Raw genomic sequence first — 19419 nt, forward strand, 5'->3', positions numbered from 1 at the left:
AACATTTCCTACATTCATACCCTGTGGAATATTCAATAGTTTATGAGGCAATATGTATTCCATATTCAGTCATTGGCATTTTGTCCTTGGAACGTGTTTTAATACCCACTTTGTATTGAAATTACTCTTAAATATGAATTGCTGTCAATGTTTTGAGAAGTACATTTTATTAAACAATTAATAAACTCAATTTATGTCCGTTTTGAGGTAATACGTTGGTCTCTTATTTAGAAAATGTCCTTATTTTCGTGACCCGGAAGTGTTTCTTTAATGTTGCTCATAAGACGCTGATGTTTGGATGCACGCTTTTCCTGTTGTTTTTGACAAAGTTTTTTGGCAAGTACTGTATCTAGCTAGCCAACGATGTTATTACGTTAGTTCACTTATATAGCATGACAACGTTAATCAACCCAATGGCAAGTAACGTGAAAGACAAGGAAGCGTATCAAAGACTGAACTTTCTCTATCAGGTACTGATTTTTGTAGGTAGATGGCACACGTTACTGATAACTGTTGAGGAGAGTCGGCAGTGTTAGTGTTTTCTTGTAATTTATTTCTAAGCGGTTTGTTAATGTGTACATATTTACTATGCTGTACCTAGTTACAGTACCGTCAGTGATTAAATAAAATCAATTTTAGCAAGATAAAATCTCTTGATGCATGAGGTCTTCTTCTTACAGGCTGCACACTGCGTTTTGTCTCAAACCCCTGAGAATGTGGAATTGGCTCGCTTTTACTGCTTTACTCAGAAGACCGTCGCAAAACGTTTGGTGATAAGACAGTAAGTAGAGCATAACAATAGTTTCTGTGACAAAATAATCTTATATTTCAATGGCTGCAACGTCTATGGCCAGGTTTCTGACAGCGAATTGTAATGTTTCCTGGCACTTTTCCTGCCATTTAAGGAAAGTAATCTTTCCTGGCACGTCCAAAAATGAATGTATTTAATCTGTTTCCCAGAATCCCATGCACACAGAACTAGCCCTGTGTTTATTATGTGTGTTTTAAGTGTTCCCTTAATTTTTGAGCTGTGAATTTACAATTGGCACCCATTTTCCAAATCTGCGTCTTGTGAGCAACATTAAAGAAACATTTCCGGGTCACGAAAATCTGGAATTTTTCAAAATAAAAGAGACCAACGAATTACTTAAACTGAGATAAATTGAGTTTATTAATTGTTTGAAAACATGTACCTCTCAAAACATTGACAACAATTCAAATATGATCATATTTAAGAGTAATTTCGATAAAAAGTGGGTGTTAGTGGGTGTTAAAACACGTTCCAAGGGTAAAATTCAGACAATGCCAATGACAGAATATGGAATATATATTGCCTCATAACTAATAAACTATTGAATATTCCACAGAGAAAGCAGTGTAGGAAATGTCCAGGAGAATGTGTAGAGTAAGACAAACCTGTCTAATCATGGGGAACAGTGTGCTACATCTAGCAACACAATATTTCCACACCCTCTTTTTCCACAATGTAACTTAATGGATATGAAATACATATTGACTCATACAGAAAAAACTATTCTATACGCCGCAGTGAATGTATTGTAGGAAATGTCAAGGAAGGTGGATAGAGTAATTATATGCAAAGAAATCAAGGGGCACTCTGTATTTGCAATTGTTGCTGGTTTTTTACTCCGCCCACCCCATTGGCCACAATGCAACTCAATGCATATGAAATACATATTGGCCTATAAAAAAAACTGTTCTACACGCTGCAGTGAATGTATTGTAGGAAATGTTCAGGAGACTCTATAGAATGATTATCTGCAAAGAAATCAAGGGGCTCTCTGTATTTGCAATTGTTGCTGGTGTTTTACTCCGCCCACCCCATTGGCCACAATGCAACTCAATGGATATGAAATACATATTGGCCTATAAAAAAAAAACTGTTCTACACGCCGCAGTGAATGTATTGTAGGAAATGTCAAGGAAGGTGGATAGAGTAATTATATGCAAAGAAATCAAGGGGCACTCTGTATTTGCAATTGTTGCTGGTGTTTTACTCCACCCATTCCATTGGCCACATTCCAAATAGCTGAATAGCCTTTAGATCCATTATTCCTTTTGTTAATGGAGGTGATTATCACCACTTGGTGATTACTTAACAATTCAGCCAATGATCTAATGTAGTTGTCAATTACTTATATTAACTGGCCATTAGCCTGCTGTCCTTGTTTGGACTCACATTTGTTTACATTTGTTCTGAATCACTGTTAATTTTTTTAAGAGGCTTTGTTTCTTCATCAGGTTGGCAATTTCTTCTCAGTTTGTTGGTTTTGCTGTTTGATTCATGTTGGTATGCATATGTTGTTAATTTTATTTGCCTGAGCAAAATTCTGATTGATTGAAGGATTTTTATAGCCAAATGTAGAGACAGAAAATCAATACACACAGCTTCTCCTTATTGGCTTATGTAGATTATTTACAATAAAACTCTTAAAAAGTATTCATAGCAATATTCCCAGAGCGGTCTTTAAAGCACCATGGACATCTCTGTTAACAAATTTATAGCATATGGCTGCCCTGAATGTTGGACGCATAGGACCAAAACCCAGGTCTTCATTCTCACATTACTGACTTATTTTGACCGGGGATACCATCTGAGTACAGTTGAGTTGCTAACTTCCTCTAAGAAACAAAACAGAAAAGTGTTTTGCCCTTCCAGGACCAACATTTTGCAGTCCTGTAGTATATTTGTCTCCAAGCAAATGTTCTCGTTCTAGTCAGCCGGAAATAATATTGACTTTTCAGTCATGACAGGAATGTCATGACTGCAAAGAATTGGCCACATTCGTAATACAATGCCCATCCTAAGCATCATAAACTCTAAGACAGCCAAGACGGAAGGAGATCAACTTGGGTAGAAAGTTGAGTAACTGGTTTGATTAACTATATGTACTGTGTACCCTATCCTGTTATGATTTAATACATCATCTTTTATATTGCATGTTGTTTGATGTAAGTTTGGAGTTGTAATGCCCCATATTAGTTGTATTTAGATAAAACCTAACAGCCCACATTCAGAATTTACTTTGAAGGTTTTAGGATGCACATATTTTCAAATAATTATATATATATATTTAAAAAAAATGTAATTATTGGGATAAATCTCTAACTTTCTTTCCTTATAATTTGTCCTGGTCATTGGTAATTCTTATCTCTGTGCCTTAGTGGATAACATTGTCCCCATGCCAAATCAGATTGATTCCACTGCTCGATCTACCATGGCTTTTGGCTTCATGTCCACTCCTGGAGCAAGAGTTTCACATCTGATGGCAGATGTTCGTGGGGAGGTGTTACCCAGAGGCCTCGTCCCAGTCATAGTATGTCTGATCATTCCTGGTAACAACCTTGAAGCCAGCCCATCCATCTCCCAGGCAATTACCAAGAACTGCTGGCCCTGGAGTATGAAACCCAAGCATGGGATCTGGATGTGACTTACGGATTGGAGACGTCCAGGGCCTTCCAGGCCCTATGAGCAGTGGCTAAAAAGATTCATTTGAGCAATGATTTTGAGATGCCAATTATGGCTACCCTGATCAAGGACACTTTGTTTAAGGAAATACAGGTAATTGATACAACTAGACCTCGTTGAGCTGGGGTTCAAACTCCTCTTTGCAGATCTTCTCCAAGTCATTAAGGTTTCGAGGCTGACATTTGGCAACTCAAACCTTCAGCTCCTTTCACAGATTTTCTATGGGATTAAGGTCTGGAGACTGACTAGGTCACTCCAGGACCTTAATGTGCTTTTTCTTGAGCCACTCCTTTGTTGCCTTGGCCATGTGTTTTGGGTAATTGTCAGGCTGGAATACCCAGCCAAGACCCATTTTCAATGCCCTGGCTGAGAGAAGGAGGTTCTCACCCATGATTTGACGGTACATGGCCCCATCCATCGTCCCTTTGATGCGGTGAAGTTATCCTGTTCCCTTAGCAGAAAAACACCCCCAAAACATAAGGTTTCCACCTCCATGTTTGATGATGGGGATGGTGTTTTGGGGTCATAGGCAACATTCCTCCTCCTCCAAACACGGCAAGTTGAGTTGATGCCAAAGAGCTCGATTTTGGTCTCATCTGACCACAACACTTTGACCCAGTTCTCCTCTGAATCATTCAGATGTTCAATGGCACACTTCAGACAGACCTGTACATATGCTTTCTTGAGCAGGGGGACCTTGGGGTCGCTGCAGGATTTCAGTTCTACACGGCGCAGTGTGTTACCAATTGTTTTCTTGGTGACTATGGTCCCAGCTGCCTTGAGATCATTGACAAGATCCTCCCGTGTAGTTCTGGGCTGATTCCTCACTGTTCTCCTGATCATTGCAACTCCACAAGGTGAGATCTTGCATGGAGCCCTAGACCGAGGGAGATTGACAGTTCTTTTGTGTTTCTTCCATTTGCGAATAATCGCACCAACTGTTGTCACCTTCCACACCAAGCTGCTTGGTGATGGTCTTGTAGCCCATTCCAGCCTTGTGTAGGTCTACAATCTTGTCCCTGACATCCTTGGACAGCTCTTTGGTCTTGGCCATGGTGGAGAGTTTGGAATCTGATTGATTGCTTCTGTGGACAGGTGTCTTTTGTACAAAATCAGCAGGGGATGAAATATTTTTTTCCTCACTGTACTATACAAGCCTTCATACGTCTCATTTAAAACATGTATCTTTCAATATAAGGACAAATACATATTCTTTTTACAAATTAAGCTAAGGCTGGAATGTAGTTGCAATAACATATATCCTAATAAGTTGACTTATTCTAGTATGTAATAGTTGGATATTGGTTATGATTTGACTCTGTTGTAAAAATGTGTTTGCTAATCTAAAAGGTATAAAACTGTAAATGGTCTTTTGGACTCCCCTACATCTCTAAATGTGGTACAACAGGCTAATGACCAGTTAATATATGTCGTTGACAACAACATTAGATCGTTGGCTGAATTGTTAGGTAATCACCAAGTGGTGATAATCACCTCCATTAACAAAAGGAATAATGGATCTAAAGGCTATTCAGCAATTTGGAATGTGGCCAATGGGGTGGGCGGAGTAAAACACCAGCAACAATTGCAAATACAGAGTGCCCCTTGATTTCTTTGCATATAATTACTCTATCCACCTTCCTTGACATTTCCTACAATACATTCACTGCGGCGTGTAGAATAGTTTTTTTTTTATAGGCCAATATGTATTTCATATCCATTGAGTTGCATTGTGGCCAATAGGATCTAGGATGGGTGGAGTAAAACGCCAGCAACAATTGCAAATACATAGTGCCCCTTGATTTTTTTGCATATAATTAATCTATAGAGTCTCCTGAACATTTCCTATAGTACATTTTTACAATATACACTAAGCAAAGTGTCAAAATAGATACATTTAATGTTATTAAAATAGCATTTTACCGCGGACTTCTATTTTGAAGGCAAAATCCGAAAACCGGAAGTCTTATTGTTGCTATGGAATCTCTAATGTTGCCAGCATGACGCTAATATTTTCCAAGCGTGCCGCACAAGCCCTGAAAAGTGAAGCCAAAACGTCTCGATCACCCCCTGGTGAGTGGTCCTAGTATAGGTCATAAACCCCGCCTCCCCATGTTATTCAATGGGACGTGGGACCAACTAAACAATTAAGTTACCCTTCAAATATCTTTTTTCCGAAGCTGGTTTCTGTCATTTACTGTAGTTTGTATCACGCTAATGTAAATTCAAGAGTTTGTTTTTAAAATAAGTTGGTTTTTAGTTAGTTATTTAATGCTCTAAAAACGGTGGTGTGATGTCGTGATTGACAGCTATCTGAGCCGAGGAGCCACTGAAGCGCCAACAGGCTTTTTTCGCGATCTTCGGAGGACTAAGGAGATTGGAGCTTTAAATTTAATCTCTAAATTTCTATAATTGATATAATTTCACACGGACATAATGGGTTGTTCTGCATTAGATTGTGCTAACCGATCTGGCATTTCCAATCGATCGTCCATTTTTTTTTTACAGCCTATGCCATTTACTCAGCGGTTGTGGTTTGTCGGCAATACTGAATTTTTTAAAAACATTTCAGATGCAGCTTTTATAGTATAAAATGATCTAAAACCTCTAAACCTGATCTAAACGATCTAAATCTTTTCACATGTTTTAAAAATCATAAAAGCCCACCGAACCAGTGTTCTTTATGTGCATTGTCAGTATGGGCTGACTATTCCTGGATTATTTGTATGACCCAGAAACCCCACCTTACTAGATAGGGAGTCATAATCTGATTGTGACTAGTTACAATTATATTCATGAAATTCTAACAGCAGTAGAACTGGGAAAAGGTGAACTGAAAAATTGAGCAACTGTCAAAAGTGGGGTTATTTACCTGAGTATCATCGCAACAGGTATCAATAATATATACTCTACCTATCAGACAATGAGTTGTCAATAGTCTTTATTTACATTATTATTCACAAGTTCTCAAAAGATTATGACAAAGAATTAGTTCCTTTGCTTGAATATTTAGTGATGGACACATACGATTAGTGAAAATTTTTTTATGCTGGTTATGTTGAGCTATGTTAGCTAATTACTGTCTATGCGTGCAGCCATGTTTGTTTACATTGCACTAGATTCTAGGACCAAACATCTTTGCAACCAAAGATGTAAATACAAGACAATTCACAAATCTGTCTGGAAAAGCAAATCTAAATGAATTTCCGGTCTCTTAGTTACCCATCTTAACATCTTTATCATAAACAAACATGACAGCACCACAAACTTTAGCTACCTTCTGATTTCGTCAGTTTTTACACAATAATTTTGACAGTTCATCAGCTCACCTGTGTGATGTGACAAGTTTTATGTACTGATACTAGTTGTAATACATTTTGTGTTGACCGTATTTTGTTTATTTTGCCTAAAAACTAAAGTTACACTGTATATATGTGGTTTTGGATTAGTATCATGGGTAAGAATAAATGTTTGAAAATCTGTACTGTGAAATTAATTTTCACATTCAGGGCAAAGCAATGTGAAAATTCACTTAAATATAAGTGAATATATGGTCAGACTGACCAGTGATTGTTGCATCAGTCGTAACTAGACCTTTTATGACTAAGCCAGTATCACGTGTAGTTGTCCGGCAAATGAAAATATCAATGGCCAAAAGGTCCGGTGGGAAAGATTTCAAATAAATGTATTGATTAAAACCATGTTAAATAGCCTAATATTGTGTGACCATTATTATGTGACACTAAGCAAAACTTTTTTCAACATTTAATATTGAATGGGGCAAAATATATTTATATCCATACCTTTTGATGGGCATTATCCACTTAGAAAATATGGTTGGAAATTACAAAATGTGACTTACAATATTAGCCAAAATATTTTACACATGCTTGAGTGTTTTCCTTTTGTTGATCAGAGATAATGCCACACAAGCGACTGAAACGTGTTTATTAATAATAATGTTGTGAAATTAGGCTACATTATTGTGCATTGCAAAATAATTATAAACTAGGTTTAAACATGCTGAAATTAAGAAGCAAACAAGTGTCAGTAAATGATCTGAGCCTATAACTTTCCGCAGAGCAAGTCAAACGCTCTTCTGCACACATGGGTTAGACATCCTATGGAAACGGACATAATTAGCGTGGTGTTTGTTGAGACGTTTCTTACATTGGCCTAAAGTCCCTTATTCATATTGGAAATATGATTTTGGAATCAAAATATTGTGCAAGAAGATTGTTTATAAAAATAATTGTGTTCTGCCTCAAATATTTGAGATCAGGCAGTTATGTGAAAATTGTGACAGCCCTAGTTATGCTATTATGCTCACTCCGCAAAGATTGTTGGAAAAGTGAAAGACAAATTATCTGCATACCCTTAGTTCTTAATACCGTGTATTGCACGCTTTAGCATCAGTGTCAGCGTGCAATCTTTTGTAATAGTTGTCTATCAGGCCCTTGAATTCTTGCAGGTGGTATAGCTGCTTATTCGTTTTGGCAAAATACCTCCAGGTCATGCAAAGTCTTTGGTTGTCTTGTATGAACTGCATTTTTGAAATCTCCCCAGAGTGGCTTGATGATATCATGGTCAGGAGACTGTAATGGCCACTCCAGAACCTTCACCTTTTTCTGCTGTAACCACTGGAGGGTCAACTTTTCCTTGTGCTTAGGGTCACTGTCGTGCTGGAAAGTCCAAGAGCGTCCCATGCACAGCTTTCGTGCCGAATATTGAAAATTGTCTGCCAGTATTTTCTGATAACATGCTGCATTCATCTTGCCATCAATTTTCAAAAGATTCCCTGTGCCTTTAGAGCTCACTCACCCTCAAAACATCAGTGAGCCACCATCATGCTTCACAGTCGGGATGGTATTCTGTTCACTACAGGCCTTGTTGACCCCTCTCCAAACATAGTGCTTATGGTTGTGACCATAAAGCTCTATTTTGGTCTCGTCACTCCAAATTACTGTGTGCCAGTGGCTGTCAGGCGTGTGACGGTGTTGTCTGGCATTTTTGTGGCATTGGTGCAATAAAGGCTTCTTTCTGGCAACTCCAGCATGCAGCAAATTTTTGTTCAAGTATCGTCGTATTGTGTTCCTTGAAACAACCACACCGTCTTATTCCAGAGCAGCCTGTATTTTTCCTGAGGTTACCTGTGGGTTTTTCTTTGTATCCCGAACAGTTCTTCTGGTAGTTTTGGCTGAAATCTTTCTTGGTCTACCTGACTGTGGCTTGGTATCAAGAGCTCCCAGAATTTTCACTTCTTAATAAGTGATTGAAGAATACTGACTGGCATTTTCAAGGCTTTAAATATCTTTTTATATCCTTTTCCATCTTTATAAAGTTGCATTACCTTGTTACACAAGTGTTTTGGCAGTTATTTTCTGCTCACCAAGGTTCAGTATCTGGCCTTCTCAGTGCATCCACGTGAGAGCTAACAAACTCATTGACTATTTATACACAGGCATTTATTACAATTTAAAAAGCTACAGGAAATTCACCTTTAATTACCATTCTCACCTGTGTGTGTCACCTTGTGTGTCTGTAACAAGGCCAAACATTCAAGGGTATTTAAACTTTTCATCAGGGCCAAAGCAAATAACAGGCTTCACCACTCTGCAAATGCTAGCTGTAACAGCAGTGTTGTTGTAGTGTCAAACGGAGGGAGGTTGGTATTAATAGGTTTCTGCAAAATAGCGCACTCTCTCAACAACACCAAAATCATAGAACAATTCCACACAAAGATGCCCAGAAACAAGGAAACTAATATAGGCAACCTAATCAGGGAATGGACACCAGGTGCGTGCAATAACAAGACATGACAGTGCTGTGGGAGGAGGCACATATCCATTATTCATCTGACACAGATATTTTTATGATTTTACCAATTTAGGTAAATGTCCTGAACACTATTGAAATGTAACATGCAAGTAAATTCAGTTTGGCTAAACAGTGGCAGCATAATAACCACAAAATATCTTTGTCAATCAGTGAGATTACATTTTGTACACATGATTAGGGTTGTGATTTCTGTTTAAATATGTTTCCATTTGGCCACATGGGAGCTCTATAAGAAAGGGAAAAAATATATGTTGTATTGTCCAATATGGAATGGGGTTGTCCTATATAGCAAGTATAGTGAAATGGGTCGCCAGTTAGAAGCTGGAAAGGTCAGACATGGTTCGATACATTGACACTGTGTATGGAGTAGGGCTGTCACAATATCAGATTTTCACTACACCGTTACTGTGGCCAAAATAATTCACAATAATGATATTATTGCGATATCTGTAGACCCCTAATAACTACAGTGGGGAGAACATGGATATGGGTGACTTGTGTTGCTCGGCGAAGGTCAGGATGTTGGTTTTGAGAAAGTGTGGTTTGAAGATGGTAAAAGTGACTTTTTTGACCCGTGAATATGTACTGTGGGGAGAACAAGTATTTGGTACACTGCCGATTTTGCAGGTTTTCCCACTTACTAAGCACGTAGAAGTCTGTAATTTTTATGATAGGTACTCTTCAACTGAGTGACGGAATCTAAAACAGAAATCCTGAAAATCACATGGAATGATTTTTAAGTAATTAATTAGCATTTTATTGCATGACATAACTTAATATTTGGTACAGAAACCTTTGTTTGCAATTACAGAGATCATACGTTTCCTGTAGTTCTTGACCAGGTTTGAGCACACTGCAGCCGGGATTTTGTCCCACTTCTCCATACAGACCATCTCCAGATCCTTCAGGGTTCAGGGCTGTCGCTGGGCAATACAGACTTTCAGCTCCCTCCAAAGATTTTTCTATTGGGTTCAGGTCTGGAGACTGGCTAGGCCACTCCAGGACCTTGAGATGCTTCTTACGAAGCCACTCCTTAGTTGCCCTGGCTGTGTGTTTCGAGTCGTTGTCATGTTGGAAGACCCAGCCACGACCAATCTTGCGATACATGGCCCCATCCATCCTCCCCTCAATACAGTGCCGTCGTCCTGTCGCCTTTGCAGAAAAGCTTCCCCAAAGAATGATGTTTCCACCTCCATGCTTCACGGTTGGGATGGTGTTCTTGGGGTTGTACTCATCCTTCTTCTTCCTCCAAACACTGCACGTGGAGTTTAGACCAAAAAGCTCTATTTTTGTCTCATCAGACCACATGACCTTCTCCCATTCCTCCTCTGGATCATCCAGATGGTCATTGGCAAACTTCAGATGGGCAGGGACATGCGCTGGCTTGAGCAGCGGGACCTTGCGTGCGCTGCAGGATTTTATTCCATGACGGTGTAGTGTGTTACTAATGGTTTTCTTTGAGACTGTGGTCCCAGCTCTCTTCAGGTCATTGACCAGGTCCTGCCGTGTAGTTCTGGGCTGATCCCTCACATTCCTCATGATCATTGAACTTCTTCCATTTTCTAATAATTGCGTCAACAGTTGTTGCCTTCTCACCAAGTGGTCCAGTTCTGATGCTCACGTGCCCATTGTAGGCACTTTTGGCAGTGGACAGGGATCAGCATGGACACCCTGACTGTTCTGCATGTACCCAACCCCATACGCAACAAACTGTGATGCACTGTGTTCTGAGACCTTTCTATCAGTACTAGCATTAACAGTGTTATTATTAGTGTTATTTACTTCTCCTGTCAGTGGTCATAATGTTATGGCTGATAGGTGTTAGATTCTGTCCAAGTTTGATCCCTGAACAAAATAAATGCAACCAGAAGTCAGGGGAGAGACATTTTTATTTAGCATGAGTCTATGATGTTGACCTTCCATTTCTCATTTCTATCTATTCCATAATTACAGAGGCAACACCATCTTTTATGCCAGGATACATAGGAGGCGGTCAATGATTGTAGCCAACCATTACACAGTCTATTATCATAGTATGTTCCAACCTGCCGTATGGTCCATGGGTCTATCGATAGAATCTGACAGTCACATGGGCAACTCCTAGCAGGAGATATGGACAGAATGTATGGACAGGATGTGGGGCCCATCAATAACAGGCAACACGTCCTATCTACGGTCCTTTGTTCAGAGTTAGTCAGCACATTTGTGTTTGTCAAGTTTTTAATGCCCATTTCCTCTCATCAGTATATGCTGCCTACCAGACAATTTCTTTTCTAGGGAAGGCCTTATTTCAGCAAGGCAATGCCAATCCACATTCTGCACATATTACAACAGAATGGCTCCTTTGTAAAAGAGTCTAGATGTTAAACTGGCCTGCCTACTTTCCAGACTTGTCATCCATTGAAAACATTTGGTGCATTATCAAAAGAACAAGCAAGCCTAGTTCAGCCGACCCGCAATAGAAAGTGTTCAAACCCGAGTCGCCCTCGTGAAAGGCTGTGTCGTTAACCACTATGCCACAGAGCTGTACACTTGTCAGCCTCTTGACATTATATAATTTTGTCAAGCATTAACATCACGCCAAGTTTGAATATTTCGTTAGACACCATTTAACCATTGTGTTAAACTGAGTAAAGTTTGTTTTCCTCCATGACATAGTATCTATGAACTGTATGACTTTTGCCACTGGCCGTTTTAAAAGCTTATTAGCCCGTAATATGTCGCTAGGCACCATTAAGCATTGTTTTAAACTGAGGAACGTTTCTTAAGTTTTCCTCCGCCACAAATAGCATCTATGCACTGTATGGCTTTTGCCACTGGCCATTTTAGCAGCTTATTGGCCGTTTGTGAATGACATTGATACAATAAATACTGTATCAATATAGGTGACAATAACTGACTTTTTTTTTTGTCAAGTGAAAAGACGAATCGTGTAGCCAGTGAAGTGTTTGTCTATCCTGAAGAAATCCTAAGACAATTCGAGAATCCACCAGAAATAGTCGTAAACAGTTTCATTTTAGGCTTCCCATAACGTAGCTACTGAAGGATGTAGACAGCAAGGTTTTTGTATATCCTGATCAAATCCTCTTTTGCCACTGGCTGTTTTAACAGCTAATTAGCCATTTGTGAATGACATTGATACTGTATCAGTATAGGTGACGATAACTGACCTTTTTGTCAAGTGAAAAGGTGAGAGAATCATGTAGCCAGCGAAGTGTTTGTCTATCCTGAACAAATCCTAATATCCACCAGAACTGTTTTATTTTAGGCTTCCTATTATGTAGCTACATAAGGTTATAGCTACATAATGTATTGGTGTAATGAGGGAGGGTGTGGCAACCATGAATAACACCTTATATCAAGGTGTGCATAATTATTAGGCAGCTTCATGACCTCAGGTAAAATGGGCCAAAAAAGTTATGTAATTGACACTGAAAAGTCATAAATTGTAAAATGCTTTTCAGATGAATGCAGCACTCTTGAAATAGCTCCGCTATTAAGGCGTGACCACCGGACAATCAAACAGTTTGTTGCAAATAGTCAACTGGGTTGCAAAAAATTGAGAAGACGCAAATTAACTGGAAAAGACTTGAGAATAATTAAACGTTGAAGCTACCAGGAACCAATTATCCTCCAGTGCCATATTACAGAACTGCAACCTACCTGGAGTGTCCAGAAGTACAAGGTGTCAAGTGCTCAGAGACTTGGCCAAGGTCAAGAAGGCTGAAACACGACCACCAGTGAATAAGATTTGAAATGTACTGTATAGATTGGGCAAAGAAATACCTGAAGACAGTTTTTTCGAAGATTTTATGGACAGATGAAATGTGAGTGAATCTTGATGGACCAGATGAATGTGCCTGTTGCTGGATCACTAATGGACACACAGCACCACTTCAGTCTGCACCATTTACAGTCAGGGAAGACAATACACCTCTTTGAACAGCATTTGGGAGACTGTGGTTGCTGCTTCTGTGAAAGTTGATCGTGAACAGATCAAGAAACTGACAGTCTGCATGGATGGAAGGCTCATGGCAGTTATTGAAAAGAAGGATAGTTATATTGGTCACTGAATATGTTTTTAAGGACTAAACGTTTGTCATCTTGTGTTACTTATTTGTTACACTTTAAAAATATAATTTCGCCCAGCTCATATGTTTATTCCATATTTTATTAGATGCTTAATAATTCTGCACGCCGATTGTTGCCTAATAATTCTGCATATGTATTCCCCTGAGAAAGATCACTACTCACTTTTCCTTTGTTAAACATTCAGGGTGGAAATTTCTATTATTTTGGATTGACTGAGAGCATTGTATTTGTTCAACAATAAGATAAATGTTGAGGAATACTATTTGCCTAATAATTGTGCAGGCAGTGTATTGGTAAATGAAGAGGTGATGCTACACAGTGGAGAACATGCCCCTGTACCAACTTTTTTGGAATGTGTTGCTGGCATCAAAAACACCATGAACTGTATGTAGCTCTTCTATATCTTTATTAGTTTCTTGGACTAAATTGATTACCTTTTGTGATGCATCGGTTATGTATGTACAACCCTCACATTCACCTTACAGACACTGCCCTGGGAAGCCAAAATCCTATCTAGTGCCATTCTATTTTGTAGAGCCACCGAATGGGTTTCACTCCACTCCGTGCCTATTGCTGCAATTGTCAGTGGTCAAATTCATGTGTTTCTCCAACACTGTGGACAGGGCCATTTTCTATTCCTGTGAGGTGTATGTGCCATATCCTGAGATCAAAACACTGAATATTCGTTGGGTTCTAGTTAGTGTTCGCTTATGGCGAAGTTGGTTGATATAAGGCTGCCATGGCGTATTTGGTCCCTAATCAAAGGAGACGCTCCTGAAGTGTCTGTAATACAGAGCAAGACCTTATGCAATTCATAAACGGGTACAGAGCAAGACCTTATGCAATTCATAAACAATCATAAAATCTAAGCTTCTCAGGTATGGCAGGAGTGGAACAGTTATGCAAATTGATGGTCATTGAATCTATGTTCATGTATGTTTCCCATGGGATTTAATTAACCACTGCATCAATATGAATAGAGAAACCTGAAGGAAAGGGATTACAGGTTATACCTTATCTGGCTTCATTGTCCTTAGTGTGACAGTCTGTCTGCACCAGGGTCATTTGTATCCTTACAGTGAAGCCACGTGATACTATTCGCTCAGTGTAGGTTAACCTAAATAATGTGGATATATTCACCCCCACAGGATGACAGTGTGTGATGGCAATTTCTAAAGTCCAATCTATTTACGAAAATGGTAGGTAAGACAGAGGAAAACTCAAATGCACAATAAACAGTTTTATTCTTGCAAGGAGAGAATACACAGTTTACAAAGTAACAATGAATAATCTCTAAATCAGTATAGGAAATGCATCAGTATATAAGGAGGGAAAAAGGGGGTGTGGTAAGACGCTGCCCCTCTGTCCCATGTCAACCAAACACACCCTTTGTTCTATCACATGTCCTGGGCTTGACACAAGGGACATGGTGTCTTCCCTCATGTGGTTAACTTTCTTAACCCTTAAGGGGGAATTAAAGCATCTGAGCAACCTACTGATAGGTAGATGATTAACCCTAAAGTTACTCGTGGTCAATCAAGAATGCCCCCTAGGACAAAACCCAGATCCCCTCTCCCACACTCCTCTATGCATTTAAACATTGGGACTCAGTCCTTTACTCAGCATATATTTTATCAGGTTACAGAAATTTCCCTAACAATCCGCCCTATATCATAAAATGTCATGTAATACTAACATACAAAATTTTACCAATCAGACCATTTAACATCAATCATTGAACTCAAAACTACTACAAACAATGCTCTTGAACAACATGATCTTTTATGATATCATCATCCCAGTAATTTGGGAACTGGAACATCTCTGAAACATCTAAATCCTCATTTACATGCTCCTGGACCATTACCTTCGTTGCAAATTTAGAAACACAAATTTTTATTAAACAAGACAAAAATATACCACAAACAACCAAAATGGCAATAGCGGCCAAGGCAGTAGTCAATAACTTGTATATCGTCATCCCCCAGGGACCAACCATAGAGGAAAGTCCTGAGAATGGGTCCCACCCATGAACTGTATGAAGGTCTTCTATTCCTTTATTAGTTTCTTGGACTAAATTAATTACCTTTTGTGATGCATCTGAAATGTATGTACAACATTCAGATCCCACCACCTTACAGACACCGCCCTGAGAAGCCAAAATCATATCTAGGGCCATCCTATTTTGCAGAGCAACTGAACGGGTTTCACTCAGCTCCGTACCTATTGCTGCAATTGTGTCAGTTGTCAAATTCATGTGTTTTTCCAACACTGCGGACAGTGCCATTATCTCTTCCTGTGAGGTGTATGTGCCATATCCTGGGATCAGAACACTGAATATACGTTGAGTTCTAGTAAGTGTTCGCTTATGGCGAAATTGGGACTGATATAAGGCTGCCATTTCCCTGTGTTCGGCTCGCCTAATCAAAGGGACCAAGTACGCAATGTAGCATACTCCACCTGCGTCTCTAGGAATGCAACTGTATGCTTTCCCACCACAGACTATATAGACCTGCTCCGGCAAAGCTCCTAGAGCCGCAAAGTCGGTTTGAGTTGTGGTGGAGCAATCGCTTTGTCCTAAACTCTGTGTGGCTCCTGGAGCATCTGTAATACAGAGCGAGACATTATGCAATTCATAAACAGGTATTGGTGACCAAATCTGGGCACAATCACGCAACCTGAGTTTCCCAGGTATAGCTGGAGCAGAACAATTGTGTAAATTGATGGTCATTGAATCTAAATTCATGTATCTCTCCCATGGGATATAGTTAACCACCGCATCAATACGAATGTATTGGAAATGTTAACAGTACAATAATCATTATCATAACATCTCCACCTATTCACATGGTTGGGCAAATAGTATGAGGGGAACATAGTGTTCCCTCCTGTATATAGGTGAGTCCAATACCACTTATTATCCTTCAACACTGGGCTTGTCAGCACATAGCAATCCCCATCTGGGGGGCAGTTCATCATGTCACAAGAGATTAACATAGTCTGTTTAAAATCAAACCCTGTCTGTTTCTGTGGTTCGAGCATCTTCTCATGGTGTACAAATGTCTCTTTCCTTGCTTCATTAGGTGACATATTTACAATCTGTCCATGATCATCACAGTGCGGTTTGGAAATCCACACTATCGGTATGACGATGATAATACTCAAAATCAGCAGGCACCCGATGGTGCATCTCATTCCTCCGGACCTCCTGAAGGGGTTCCATGGTCCTTGTCTCTCTGGCTCCATGGTTGCAGGATGTGTTGGAGTTGATGGTTACTAGCACCACAACCCACGCCGCCCTTAGGTAACTTCAATTTACCTATTCTTTCGCCGTATCTTCTAACGCTGGAGCCTTCTTACAGTGTGTGGCGTGGACCCAGGTTCCTCGTTCAGCAACCTTGACAGCAGACTGAGTGACCAGTTGAACTTGGTATGGACCCAACCAGCGTGGCTTGCTCCAGTGCTTTCTCTTGCAGTCCTTGATGACTACCCAATCCCCAGGCTCGATGTCGTGCAGCGGGCCGTCAATGGGAGTTGGTAGAGCAGCTTTCACACTCCTGTGGATGTTGTTCAGAACCTTTGACAGATTAGTGCAGTAAGTTAACATTGTATCATTCACATGTTCTGTGGTGAGGTCTGTGTGAGTAGGGGCACCTAGGCCTGTGTTCATTGGTCTTCCAGTGATGACCTCATGAGGGGAGAGGCCTGTTTTCACCCTGGGCCTTCCTCTCATGTATGTAAGCACAAGGGGAAGTGCTTTAACCCAGGTCAACCCTGTCTCCTCACCCAACTTTGAGAGTTTCATTTTAATTGTTCCATTTTCTCTTTCCACTGCCCCTCCACTCTGCGGGTGGTAGGCACAGTGAGTCTTCAGATCAACTCCTAGGTACTCAGACATCTTCTGAATGGCTCCATTCACAAAATGTGATCCATTGTCACTTGACAGTTTCTTAGGAATACCCCATCTGGGTATGATTTCAGTCAATAGTGCCTTAGCAACCGCCGTTGCATCAGCCTTCCCAGCCGGGAAAGCCTCAACCCATTTGGAAAACATATCAACAAACACAACACAGTATTTTTTTTCCCTCGCAGGGGTTCAACTCAATGAAATCCATCATTACATGGTCAAAAGGGCCATCAGGGGTAGGATGGCTGGACTGGGGAACTGCTTGTCCCCGCCCTATATTAAACCTCAAACACACTAGGCATTTTGAACAAAATTGTTGAGCATAATTCGTAAAGCCCTGTGTGTACCAATACTTATTTACAATATTCACCATCCCCCCTTTTGAAGCGTGATCTCTACCATGAGAGAGCACCGCATAGAAATGAAACAGACATTTTGGTAAGCAGGGATTGTCATTAGGACCTATCCAAACAGCATTCACATAGGATGCCCCCGCTTTCTTCCAAGCGGTTCTCTCTTTAGCCGAAGCCTGAGATTGCGCTTCAACAAGATCAGAGAGGGAAACTGTGGGGGTCAGATGGGTCATCTGCAAAGCAGAATGAGGGGGGGTCTGAGCAGCGGCTTTAGCAGCAGCATCGGCCCTGCGATTTCCAAGAGAAACAACATCTCTGCCTGTAGTATGGGCCTCACATTTACAAATGGCCACTTCCTTAGGTAACAAAACAGCCTCCAAAAGGTTACGAATAAGGTGGCCATGTTGAATCCGTGAACCAGAAGAAGTAATAAACCCCCTCATTTTCCACAATGTACCAAAGTCATGTACAACACCAAAAGCATATCTACTATCAGTGTAAATGGTAACACTTTGACCCTCAGCAAGGATGCAAGCACGAGTGAGAGCAAACAGTTCTGCAGCTTGAGCAGAGAGATGGTGTGGCAGTCTATGACTCTCAACCACATCATGATCAGTGACAATGGCATAACCCACATTATTGACAGCAGAAATAGGAGATTTACTAGCAGACCCATCAACATAAAAAACAAGATCACAATTCGGTAGAGGTTCATCAGACAAATCATCACGAGGGGTACACTGTTGGTTAATAACAGAGAGGCAGTCATGCGGCTCACCATCCACCTCAGTGGGGAGGAAAGTGGCCGGGTTCAAAACAGGACTCCTTACAACTGTGACATGGGGTAAAGACAGTAAAACGTTATGATAATGCAGAAACCTAGCACCTGACAGGTGACTAGTCTTGTGTTCCAACAAAATAGAGGCAACAGAGTGAGGAACGTGTAGCTCAAGTGGGTGATAACACACCAGAGGCCGAGACCGCAAAACAGCATCTGCTGCCGCTGCCACAGCCTTCAGACAGTAGGGAAGGCCTTGTGCTACAGCATCCAGTTTAGAAGAAAAGTATGCAATAGGCCTCAACTTATCACCATGTTTCTGCATTAAGACTGAGGACATATAACCATTCTTTTCACACACTGCTTGAACAAACTTCTTCTTAGGATCAGGGAGCCCTAAAGTAGGAGAGGTAGCCAGGGCCTGTTTCAAAGATGTAAAGGAAGCATCTCCCTCAGGGGTCCACACAACCTTATCACGTGATGCGAGCTTCTGGCTGTGGGCCATGTCCTGCAAGGGCTGTACTAAACGAGCATATTCAGGAACCCATTGTCTACAGAAACCTGTCATGCCCAGAAAAGACACAAGTTGAGTTTTAGTTAAAGGTTTTGGGATGCCAACAATGGCTTCTATTCTGTCTGCACTGAGACTTTTAACCTCTGGTGTTAGTTTATGGCCCAGAAAAATAACGTCTTTCTGGACTAGCTGTAGCTTATGTAAACTAGCTTTATGACCTTGCGAGGCCAAGTACTGTAGCAACAGTAGTGTCCTTTTCACATGCATCTTTATCTGGAGAACAGACAAGAAGATCATCAACGTATTGAATAAGAGTACTGCCATGTTGAAATTGGAACCCTTCCAAGTTATCTTTTAGTGCGGATGCAAACACGGCAGGAGATTCACAATAACCTTGAGGCAATCTGGTCCATGTGTACAATTGGCCAGAGAATTCAAATGCAAACC

At 40.4% G+C, this 19419-nt stretch overlaps 1 protein-coding gene across 1 annotated transcript in view; it reads left to right on the forward strand.

The window, feature by feature from the left end:
• Window positions 1-269: 269 nt before the first annotated feature.
• The window catches only part of rpp21 (ribonuclease P 21 subunit), a 47798-nt gene continuing 28648 nt past the window's right edge, over window positions 270-19419 (forward strand). The window contains 2 exon segments of the mRNA NM_001303744.1: window positions 270-470; window positions 681-781. Coding sequence (NP_001290673.1) covers window positions 393-470; window positions 681-781 — 179 coding nt within the window. The 5' untranslated portion in view covers window positions 270-392.

Source organism: Esox lucius, chromosome 8, assembly GCF_011004845.1.
Source record: "Esox lucius isolate fEsoLuc1 chromosome 8, fEsoLuc1.pri, whole genome shotgun sequence".
Lineage (NCBI taxonomy): Eukaryota > Metazoa > Chordata > Actinopteri > Esociformes > Esocidae > Esox > Esox lucius.